The 12,718-nt window shown below is 44.2% G+C and overlaps 1 protein-coding gene across 1 annotated transcript in view; it reads left to right on the forward strand.

The window, feature by feature from the left end:
- The first annotated feature begins 1,543 nt into the window (after positions 1-1,543).
- The window catches only part of SOGA3 (SOGA family member 3), a 69,189-nt gene continuing 58,014 nt past the window's right edge, over positions 1,544-12,718 (forward strand). Inside the window, exons 1-3 of the mRNA XM_044290467.1 lie at positions 1,544-2,245; positions 2,770-2,994; positions 9,592-9,750. Of these exons, the coding sequence (XP_044146402.1) occupies positions 1,544-2,245; positions 2,770-2,994; positions 9,592-9,750 (1,086 nt within the window). The remainder of the gene's footprint in view (positions 2,246-2,769; positions 2,995-9,591; positions 9,751-12,718) is intronic.

Here is a 12,718-nt window from a genome sequence, read left to right on the forward strand (position 1 = left end):
TGATTGTCACATTTAGGACAGAAATACAGTTTTTTGGTTACTGGGGTGAAAAACCCCTCTAATATACTGCACATATGGGATTAGACGTGCATAAGTGAGTGTCACATTTAGGCTACAAAGACGGCTGTCATATAGAGTTAAAAAAAAACGAATTGAGTGCAATACCCTACATCAGGGTTTATATTGGTGGTTAATTATTTTTAACATACTTAACCACTTTTTACTTTGCTTAGTAAATGCTAACTATGATGCAAACATCTAATAAGGGACGCGGTCATGGTGGTGGTGGTGGTGGAGCCTCTGGTGCAGGGAGAGGACGTGGCCGTTCTGCCACAGCTAGACGTCCTACTGAACCTACTACCTCAGGTCCCAGTAGCCGCCAGAATCTACAGCGATATTTGGTCGGGCCTAATGCAGTTCTAAGGATGGTAAGGCCTGAGCAAGTGAGCAAGTACAGGCATTAGTCAATTGGGTGGCCGACAGTGGATCCAGCACGTTCACATTATCTCCCACCCAGTCTTCTGCAGAAAGCGCACAGATGGCGCCTGAAAACCAAGCCCATCAGTCTGTCACATCACCCCCATGCATACCAGGGAAACTGTCTCAGCCTCAAGTCATGCAGCAGTCTCTTATGCTGTTTGAAGACTCCGCTGGCAGGGTTTCCCAAGGGCATCCACCTAGCCCACCTAGCATCCACCTAGTGTGAACGTGTGTTTAGCACGGCAAAGAGCATTATCACAGGCCACAACCAATGTGGACAAGCTTACGTTTATTAAAATGAACCAGGCATGGATCCCACAGGACTTGTCCGTACCTTGTGCAGAATAGACATTTATACCAGCCTCAACCATCCAATTTAAAAATAAAAAATTACACAAATCAGTGTTGGCTACCTATTCCTCCTTCACCGCCGCTTCCACCTACACCGCCACATCCACCCATCCACCGCCTCCTCAACCTCCTACTCCTAGATCCAGATTGTTATTTTTAATTTTTCAGTATTTTGTTATTTTAAGTCATTTCCCTATCCACATTTGTTTGCAGAACAGTTGTCATGCTCTTAAGCACATTTCAATGCCTTTTGCAGCCCTCTAGCCCTTTCCAGGACTATTTTAGAGCAATTTTAGTGCCCAAATGTTCAGGTCCCTATTGACTTCAATGGGGTTCGGTTTCAAGTTCGGCCGAACCCAAACTTTTTTTTTCAAGTTCGGCCAAACCCGAACATCCAGGTGTCCGCTGAACTCTAGTAACTACCTGATAACACCCCTCACAGTTGATCATTTAATATCTAGGAGGGAAGGAGAGCTTTCAGGAACTGACTTGTTTCCATGGTAGCATCCTAATGATCTTTTACTCTTTGCTATGATTTCAGTTATTTCCATTGTGAAGCCCAGACGCATGCATCAGCAGGCATGCCAGTCTCCCCATGCAGACAGCTCCTCGCCCCTCCCCCTCTGCTCCAGTGGTCTGGGTGGAGATTGCCCTGTGGTGATGGGTTTTGCACAGCTCATCCTGTCAGCTAGGCTCAGAAGAAGGTACGACCATGAGCCGGCCAGCTGGTGGCGCTGCTGCGTCTCTTCCCACTGCAGCTGAGCCTCGCCTGCATCCGGAGGGCAGCAGCAGCAGAAAACAAGAGCGAGCGTCGTCAGCGGGCAGAGCCGGGGACATCGCGGTCAGAGCAGGGGCCAGGGCTGCGGGCGGGAAGCAGGCGGGGAGAGGCGGCCGGGCAGACACGCAGCATCCCTGGCAGAGCGCGGAGCAGGGAGCTGTCCGCAGCCACGGTGGTGCTGAACGCGCAGCAGCCAGGGCGGAGGCCGCTGCAGGAGAGCCGTCAGCAGGAGCCCTGGAGGCTCAGCGCAAAGACCCCTCCGACCCGTCACCTGCAGGCAGAGTGGCCACCCCCGAGCAGTCAGGGGACGGGTCCCCGAAGAACGTCAAGCTGAAAGGGAAAAGCTCCCCCAAAGGGGGGGATGGCGCACCAGCGTCGCAGGCTGCAGGTGCAGTGGGCAAGAGCCCCAAGAAGCAGAGCGGCGGCGGGGGCTACTGGAAGGAAGGCTGCCTGCAGTCCGAGCTCATGCAGTTCCACCTGAAGAAAGGCCTGGCTGCAGCGGCGGGGGGCTCCAAGGGCAATGGAGGCGACGCCGAGCCGGCTGGAGGGCAGCCCCCGGAGCAGCAAGCGGCACGGGCGGAGGACAAGCTGCAGGGTGAAGTGGACAAGCTGAGGGAGGAGAACGAGAGCCTGAAGGTGAGGGCTGCCATTGTCTGTGCGGGCGGTGATGTCATCGGGCCTGGCAGCCGCAGACACAAGGCCTCATCAGAGGGTCCCTGCCCATGGAGTGGGGCTGAGCTTGTCATGTGCTTACTGCATATGTGCCCAAAACGGTTGCATGACAAACCCAGATCTGCTAGGTATGAACATGTATGGTCAGTTAGAATTGGCTCTAAGGGTAAGTAGCTGTTCACATCCCTACCTCCTCCATACAGACGTTTTGTGGGTCCGCATCCGATCCTCAGTCTTTGCAGATCGCATGCGGACCCATTTATTTTAGAGTCCTCAAAAAATATGGCTAACCATCCATGTGTTGTCTTAGAGAACATGTCTTATTCCTGGACCAGAACAGCCATTTCCATAAGGAAGTTTTGGTATGCGCACGGAGGTGTCTGTATTTTAAGGATTGGTGGTTTGCGGACCACAAAACGGATGCGGTCGTGTATATGAGGCCTCAGTTGTAATCATTTCTCACTCTTCCCCCATATTCTTATGACCAGAATGAAATAGAAGAGATGAGGACGGAGATGGATGAGATGAGGGATACCTTCTTCGAGGAGGATGCTTGTCAGCTGCAGGAAATGCGCCATGAGTTGGAGAGAGCCAATAAAAACTGTAGGATTCTACAATACCGCCTCCGGAAAGCGGAGCGCAAGAAGCTTCGCTATGCTCAGACGGGGGAGATAGATGGGGAGCTGCTACGCAGCCTGGAGCAAGACTTGAAGGTGAGCGCCAATGGACCATAAACCGTATTTCCATTTCCTGTTGTAGACACTATTGTTCTATGGTATCAGCCATTTCATGCTCTGGAGCGGCTGGGTCTTATCCCACAAAGTACATTTATACTGTGTATATGGGACTAAATGTATGTTTGTATGTGTATATATGTACAGTATATGTGTGTGTATATGTATGTAGGTGTGTATATCTATGTGTGTGTGTATGTATGTAGGTGTGTATATCTATGTGTGTATATTTGTATGTACTGTATGTATATATCTACAGTATATGTGTGTGTATATATGTATGTAGGTGTGTATATCTATGTGTGTGTATATTTGTATGTACTGTATGTATATATCTACAGTATATGTGTGTGTATATATGTATGTAGGTGTGTATATCTGTGTGTATATTTGTATGTACTGTATGTATATATCTACAGTTTATGTGTGTGTATATATGTATGTAGGTGTGTATATCTATGTGTGTGTATATTTGTATGTACTGTATGTATATATCTACAGTATAGGTGTATGTATATATATATATATTAGGGCTGAAACGATTACTCAATTTAATCGAGTAATTCGACACAAAAAAATCATTGATGCAAATTTTTGGCATCGAGGATTTGTTTGTGTCATGTGACAACGGAGCGGGAGTGAAGCGCTTGCTATTACTTACCGCTCCATGGTCACTCGCCGGCCCGCGCGCTGCACTTTCTTCCTGACACATCGTCAGGTCATAGTGCACGTAAGCGTGCATTATAACCCGACGCTGTGTGACGTCAGGACGTCAGTGCAGCACGCAGAAAAGAAGATGGAGGAGCTGTGGAGCGGCGCCCCTACAGGAAAGGTAAGTACTGTCGCTGGGGACATGGCTAGGAGAGGGAGATGGTGGCACTGGGGGGTACTTGGTGGAGCAAGCTGGTGGCACTGGGGGGGCAAGCTGGTGGCATCTGGGGCGCAATCTGGTGGCATTTGGCACTGGGGGGCAAGCTGGTGGCATCTGGGGAGCAGTTGGTGGCACTGAAGGGCAAGCTGGTGGCACTGGGGGGCAGCTGATGGCACTGGGGGCAGCTGATGGCACTGGGGTGGCACTGGTAGGACTGAGGGGGCTGCTGAAGGCACTGGGGTGAGGAAGAGCTGAAGGCACTGGGGGAACGGAGCTGATGGCACTGGGGGAAACTGATGCACTTGGGCTGATCGCACAGGGGGGAACGAAGGTTGTTAGGGACTGATGGCAGGGGATCTGATGAGTTTTTATAAAGGAAAACAGTCTATTAATTCATTTTTTCTTATTAGAGTACTCGATTAATCATAAACAATAATCACTAGAATACTCGATTACTGAAATAATCGTTTACTGCAGCCCTAGTATATGTCTACAGTATAGGTGTGTGTATATGTATGTGTGTATATATGTATGTATGTGTGTGTATATATGTATGCATGTATATATCTACAGTATATGTGTGTATGTACCGGTATATGTGTGTATATGTCTACAGTATATGTGTGTATGTATGTGTGTATATTTATGTAGGTGTGTGTATGTATATGGGTGTATGTGTGTGTATATGTATGCATGTGTATATCTACAGTATATGTGTGTATATTTATGTATGTGTGTATATGTATTATGTTTGTGTGTATATATCTACAGTATAGGTGTTTGTATGTCTGTGTGTATATGTATGTGTGTGTGTATATATGTATGCGTGTATATATCTACAGTATATGTATGTGTGTATATATCTACAGTATATGTGTGTATATATACAGTATAGATGTGTGTGTGTTTGTATGTAGGTGTATATGTGCGTGTATGTGTTTGAATATGTATGCATGTATATATCTACATTATATGTATGTATATGTGTATGCGTGTATATCTACAGTATAAGTGTGTGTATGTATATGTGTGTATATGTACAGTATAGCTATGTATGTCTGTATATGTACAGTATATGTGTGTATATGTACAGTATAGGTGTATGTATGTGTATATGTACAGTATAGGTGTATGTATATATGTGTGTATGTACAGTATAGGTGTGTGTGTGTATATGTGTTTACATGTACAGTATAGATGTATGTGTATATGTACAGTATAGGTGTGTGTATGTATGTATAGGTGTATGTATGTATGTGTGTATATGTACAGTATAGGTGTATGTGTGTATATGTACAGTATATATGTGTATGTAACTGTGTATGTATAGCATAGGTGTATGTATGTTTATATGTACAGTATACACTCACCTAAAGAATTATTAGGAACACCTGTTCTATTTCTCATTAATGCGATTATCTAGTCAACAAATCACATGGCAGTTGCTTCAATGCATGTAGGGTTGTGGTCCTGGTCAAGACAATCTCCTGAACTCCAAACTGAATGTCAGAATGGGAAAGAAAGGTGGGCTACAACAGCAGAAGACCCCACCGGGTACCACTCATCTCCACTACAAATAGGAAAAAGAGGCTACAATTTGCACGAGCTCACCAAAATTGGACTGTTGAAGACTGGAAAAATGTTGCCTGGTCTGATGAGTCTCGGTTTCTGTTGAGACATTCAAACGGTAGAGTCTGAATTTGGCATAAACAGAATGAGAACATGTATCCATCATGCCTTGTTACCACTGTGCAGGCTGGTGGTGGTGGTGTAATGGTGTGGGGGATGTTTTCTGGGCACACTTTAGGCCCCTTAGTGCCAATTGGCCATCGTTTAAATGCTACGGGCTACCTGAGCATTGTTTCTGACCATGTCCATCCCTTCATGACCACCATGTACCCATCCTCTGATGGCTACTTCCAGCAGGATAATGCACCATGTCAAAAAGCTTGAATCATTTCAAAATGGTTTCTTGAACATGACAATGAGTTCACTGTACTAAAATGGCCCCCACAGTCACCAGATCTCAACCCAATAGAGCATCTTTGGGATGTGGTGGAACGGGAGCTTCGTGCCCTGGATGTGCATCCCTCAAATCTCCATCAACTGCAAGATGCTATCCTATCAATATGGGCCAACATTTCTAAAGAATGCTATCAGCACCTTGTTGAATCAATGCCACGTAGAATTAAGGCAGTTCTGAAGGCAAAAGAGGGTCCAACACCGTATTAGTATGGTGTTCCTAATAATTCTTTAGGTGAGTGTATATGTGTGTACGTATATGTACAGTATAGGTGTATGTGTATATGTACAGTATATATGTGTATATGTACAGTATATGTGTATGTGTATGTACAGTATACGTGTGCATGTATATGTGTGTATATGTACAGTATAGGTGTGTGTATGTATATGTACAGTATAGGTGTGTGTATGTGTACAGTGTATATGTACAGTATAGGTGTATATGTACAGTGTGTGTATATGTACAGTATATATGTGTATATGTGTGTATATGTACATTATAGGTGTATGTGTGTAGGAACTGTACTTTTATAAGCTACTGATTGTAGAGAAATCTGTCATATGTTGCATGTTCATTTAGTGTACATTTTTAGGGTATGGCCACATGGTGCAGAATTGCCACAGATTTTACCCTATGCATTTCACAGGGTGAATCCGCTCTGGAAAGTTAAAGCATAAATTGATGTCCTGTGGATTTTAAACCTGCACCACAGATAAGGTCAGGCATACGCTCTGTTGCTCCATTGATATCTATGGTACTGCCGGAAATAGCTGAGTACTAGCACTCTGCTATTTCTAGCAGATCCCATAGAGATGAATGGAGCGTCAGTGCGGATGCCTGACCTGCCACTTCTGGGTACAGGGACCCCATTCTCGTGATTAGTTGGGGTCACAACAGAAGCGCCTCCACTGATCTGATTGGTGTCCCCCATCTTGTGGATAACAGAAAACTTGAAATTACCAGAATATCCCATTTAAGTGTCTTCTGTTTAAAAACAACCAAACAAACATTCCTGAGAATGATAACAGCATCATTTTATTTTGGGATGTCTTATAGGTCCGGTCCTCTTCTAAGTAAGTTATCATCCAGTACTTAAAGGGGTTGTCTCATCATGGATAATGGGGGCATATCGCTAGGATATACCCCCATTGTCTTATAGGTGTGGGTCCTACCACTGGGACCCGCACCTATATCGAGAACGGAGCCCCTCAAGTGAAGGAGGGCGCACGTGCAGCCGTCCTCCATTCATTTTCTATGGGGCCGGTGAAAATAGCCGTGCGCTGGCTCGGCTAATTTCCGTCTGCCCCATAGAAATGAATGGGAGCGGGGGCCGCGCATGCGCTGTACGCTCCCATTCACTTTTACTGGGAGCCGGCTTGGTGGTGGCCGGACCGGAGTCCTCCAGCCACCACCTTGAGGGGCTCCATACTCGATATAGGACCGGCACCTATAAGACAATGGGGGCATATTCTGCCCTTATTGTCTATGATGAGACAACCCCTTTAAGAATATTGAAAAATGTTTATCCATCAAGTTCCATTAATGCAAGAATAAATATTATCAAGAATGTTTGTTTTATTATATTCTTCTTATTCCAGTGTATCTACAAGCAGGAGTCCGCGATAACTTCTACCCTGCAATCCCATCAGTAGAATTCATAGACTGGGAATAAGACATGAACTATGAAATTTTCTATAACAGCCTATGTAGGCAGACAGACGGACATGGAGACAGATGGAGTTGTATTCTAATCACACTGTCCTATTGTATTATTATTATTGAACTGCCAAAATGCCAGATAATTAGATGCTGTAATCAGAAAGTTCTGCACAGATATAACTACACAAATATATATAGTATATACAATGCATTTGAAAAGTCTTCAGGCCCTTTCACTTTTTTTTTCACATTTTGTTTGCGGCCTTGTGCTAACATAAAAATAAAAAATGCAAGTGTTCCCCCATAAATCTGCACTCAATTCCCCATAACAACAAAGTGAAAACAGAATGTTCAAAGTCTTTGCTAATTTATTGAAAAGGACAAAGTAAAACCTTGCATTGACATAAGTATTCAGACCCTTTCACTCAGTACTTAGGTGAAGCACCTTTGGCAGTGATTATAGCCTCCAGCCTTCTTGGGTATGATATCATAAGGTTTGCACATCTGGATTTGGGGATTGTCTGCAATTCTTCTCTGTAGATCCTCTCAAGCTCTGTCAGGTTGGATGGAGACCATCAGTGGACAGCCATTTTCAGGTCCCTCCAGAGATGTTTGATTGGGTTCAAGTCAGGGCTCAGGCTGGGCCACTCAAGGACACAGAGTTGTCTTGACTATGTGCTTAGGGTCATTGTCTTGTGTGAAGGTGAAAAAAGTTCAATCATTGTTTTATTAGACCAGATAATCTTGCTTCACCCAGAGTGCCAAATGCACAGGAGACCCGAAGCGGGGCAAAGCGATCCAGCACTCTAGCTTCTTGTTAAAATCCACAGACTTTATTGAAGAGATAAAATGAACCATGTAGCACAACACCACATGTCTATCCTACTCGTTTCAAACCCTGCGGTTCTTAATAATGGCCCTAATCTTGTTTCCCACAGTTTGGGAGTTCTTTAGGTGCTTTTTTTGCAAATGTTCATTTTGTCTTTTACTGAGGAGAGGCTTCTCTCTGGCCACTCTGCAGTGAAGCCCAGATTGGTGGAGTGCTGCAGAGATGGTTGACCTTCTGGAAGTTTCTCCCATGTACACACAGGATCTTTGATCTCAGCCAGAGTGACTATTGGGATCTTGGTCTCACCTCTCTTATCAAGGCCCGTCTCCGCCTATTCGTTTTGTACGGTGACTAATTCTTGGAAGAGTCCTGGTTGTTTCAAACGTCTTCCATTTAAGAATCTGCAAGGTTTTCTTTCTTCCTCATGGCTTGTTTTTTGCTCTGATATGCGTTGTCTGCTGTGAGACCTTATATAGACAACTGTGTCTTTCCAAATCATGTCTAATCAGCTGAATTTACCATAGGTGAACACCATCAAGGTGTAGAAGCATCTCAGAGATGATCAATAGAAATGGGAAGCCCCCAGAGCTAGATTTCAAGTGTCATAGTAAAGGATCTGAATACTTATGTCCATGCGAAATTTTAGTTTTTCCTTTTTACAAATTTTGCCACAGATTTTGCTGCATAAATTGACATATTGTAGATTTAGAGTCACCACAGGTCACTTTCATTGTGGTTTCCACTAAGATTTTTTACACACTGTGCAGATGAGATTTTGTAAAACCTGCTGAATTGCGGGTGGAAAATCTGCAGTGAATCTGCCCCATACTCTAATACAGTAAGGACCACCATGCACTGCTGGACATCTGCTGTAGACTCGCCAACTGCTGGACTAATAGGTTAATCTCACATTGGACCATAAAGTGCTGAATTAAAATCTAATATACGAGTGCTAATTCAGTCATGTTAATAATACAGAATATGTTTAATATCTTCTAGTTCAGGACTACATTGCAGTTACTTGTATTACCACTTTGAGTCACATCATCATATATGCCATCTATTTTTAATACCTTATGAATATTTAATCAGATTTGAGATCATTGACTGATAGATGCATAAAGTAACATAACATGCATAACATCCGCCATCGCTATAGCATTAGTGTACTCTCCAATTATCTTACTGTAGGTAGCCAAGGACGTATCAGTGAGACTTCATCACGAGCTGGAAAATGTGGAAGAAAAGCGGACTAAAACAGAGGAGGAGAATGAAACGCTCCGTCAGCAGCTGATTGAGGTCGACATAACCAAGCAGGCACTGCAGAATGAGCTGGATAAGATCAAGGAGGTCAGTGGGTTGCAGTAACAGATTTTAGAAGGTTGAGATGCCTGCTGCAGCACTTTCTTCACTTCTAGCATCTTGTATTCTGCAAAGTTCAGCAGAAATAGTTAATGGATCATTCTGCATAGTCACTGAAAAAGGTTAGTTGTCACAGAATTCCTTCTGTTAAAAGGGTTGTCCGAGTTATAATAATATAGGCCAATCAGCATTATAACATATATACTATTACCTTTGTAAATCACTCTCTTTATCTATAATGTCTTGTTTCTTCTGTGCTGATGCGGGTCACATGACCCGTGATGTCATCCAGCAAGCTCCCTGTGCTGACGTTTCCCAGTGCCGGCAGCCTTGTGAAAAGATTCACTGGACTGATGTGCCCGCTCCCTCCCTGTGATCCACCGGTGTGCCCATCCCCCTGCCTCTGGCTGCTGGCCGACTCCTGCGCGATCCTTACCAGTGCCGACAGCCTTATTAGCATTGCTCTATTCAACTGGCCATCAGAACCAAAAGCCACCCCCAGGAACAAAACAAAGTATAGCTTAGATATACTTATATATTAGATATAGAGCTATATCTAAGCTATACCTAAGTGTGGGGATTCGCTCTGGTAGTTAGGACTAGCGGATGAGGTATAGAGGCAAAGTACACAGTTCTTGAATCAAACAGCGGTGTTTATTCACACATTGGGGTATAACAAAATGCAGATAAGGTGTATCACAAAACGCAGGTGGCTTGGTGTTTGCTCACACACAAGGAAAGTCCATAAACAATAAAAGACACCTTTTCTCCTGGGTGTTAATTCACACCCTGTTAGCTGTTCAGTCTCATCAAGTCCATAAGCAGCCTGTTTGCCTTTAGAGGGGCCTGAGTCCTCCTGCCCGGCTCAAACCACAAATCCCAGCACAGCCCTCAGTTCACAGCACACAGACTCCTGAGCTCCACTGTCACAGGGAGGTAAATCCACCACACCTGGCAGTGCTGGCTGGTTTTTATGCCTGGCAAAACCCGGCCTGGAACATGGGGAGTAGTCACCCACCGAGCACTGTGACTACTACCAGTAAGAGCCTTCCCGGATCAGCTATGACAGCCATGCTAAATCTCACGGCGTCACTTAGCAATAGCTGCTGCTGACACATAAATTACCGTCTCTTACTTCACAGAGGCCAGGAACCTCGGTGACACATACCTTCCATCCACGATGATTCCAGGTACCTTCTTACACTAAGCTATATCTAAGCTATAGCTTATGTATAGTTTAGATATAGCTTAGATTACAGATAATGAATAAGTGTCACGGATGGTGTTGCAGAAAACAAGAAGTAACAAATAAAGATCCGACTGACTCGATCCCAAACTAAGGAACAAAAGGGTGAGCCCTATTAAAGCCCTAGAGCTCTCCCTGACTGCTCAGCCCATGCAAAGATCTCTGTGATAGAAAGTTGCATGTCCACGTACCTAGACTGAGTGACACCTGAAAACCCTATAATAGTGAGGGGACACGACCACCGGCTCCCTGCACTTAATACGGAGGGAGTCAGGGTCACCTAGAATCAAGCCAACAGGAAAACACAAATAAAGGGATAGACTTATCTGAGAAACCAGCAGTAGCAAACTTCTAGCACAATCCAGGAAGTAGTATAAACCGCAAAGTGAGGCAGTATGGGAGGGGATATAAAGGGAGGCAATCACTGCTAATAGATGACAGCTGAGAGAGGGAGAAGAGATGTCAAAGCGAAACCAAAACAAAAGAACATCATGCAGGAGGTACTGAAGAACGTCTGTCAGAACTTCTCAGAGATCTGGCATTGACAATAAGATATTGGGCAGCACTGCAGACAAAGAGAAACACGGAGTGCCAGCGGCCGAGGAAGCGATCCAACATCCAAATCAGATATAAAAAAGAAAGTCCATGGCACTTCCAAAAAATGATAGTGTGTTTATTACACCAGATGCAACGTTTTGGTCCTCTCAATGGAACCTTTTTCAAGCAACAATGATAATTAACATACAATGTGCAAATGTGTACAAAAAAACTATTAAAATACAAGAAAAAATTGATATTGCAATACATCAATGATAAAAAAAAAATCGACACATGATCATATATTTAGTGTAAATCCATAAGAAAAATACAAAATCATAAATAAACCCCAATAATGTATAATTAGGAAATGACATTCATATTTGCAATATTGTCTGTGATAATTAAAAACAATTCAGGATTGGTGGAATGGAATCAGAGCCCTACCTGCCCAGCATGGAGTAATACATGTGGCTTGGCGTCCTGGCAACCTGACTGCGCATGTCAGCAAGTTCGACAAGGAGAGAGCAATCACGTGATACATCCCTGATCACATGACGCCAGATCCCCCGCAACACCATAAACATAAATGCCTGGTAAGTGAGGTGAGCGGTCATATGAACAAAAAGAAGACACATGATCGCCATCACCATAGGAACCATATAAACAAAAAACAGAAGCAGAGTAGCGCATAGAGATTCAGTATGAATCGTCGCCTGCAATGCTCTGATCTCCTCGTTACTGACAACTGGGACCCCACTAAGTGCAACGGAGGAAAGGACTCACACCACACAAATGGATGCCCCACCCCTAGCGCACCATTTAGAGGTCCCCATTAGTCCAACCAGGAAAACCGCAATTGCAATATAAAAAAACGCTAAATTGGTAAATGAAAAATGGCGCAGCCGATGAGATGCAAAAAACTTCCCACTCAAAAGACTGGTAAATATACCAATTAAAAAGAAAAGGATAGGAAATATCAAAGGCCCCAACAAAATATCAGACTAACAGGCGGTAACAATGCGGCTCCTGCAACACCGCACCACTATGTAAAGCATCATCCCCCAAGGTCAATATCCCCACCAAGGGATATATAACATCCATAGAGCCCGATTGATGAATAATAAATAAAATAAAATACTGCAGTGTTGGTGTAATTAGCCGACAATTCCC

The sequence above is a fragment of the Bufo gargarizans genome, chromosome 4 (genome assembly GCF_014858855.1).
Source record: "Bufo gargarizans isolate SCDJY-AF-19 chromosome 4, ASM1485885v1, whole genome shotgun sequence".
Taxonomy (NCBI): Eukaryota; Metazoa; Chordata; class Amphibia; order Anura; family Bufonidae; genus Bufo; species Bufo gargarizans.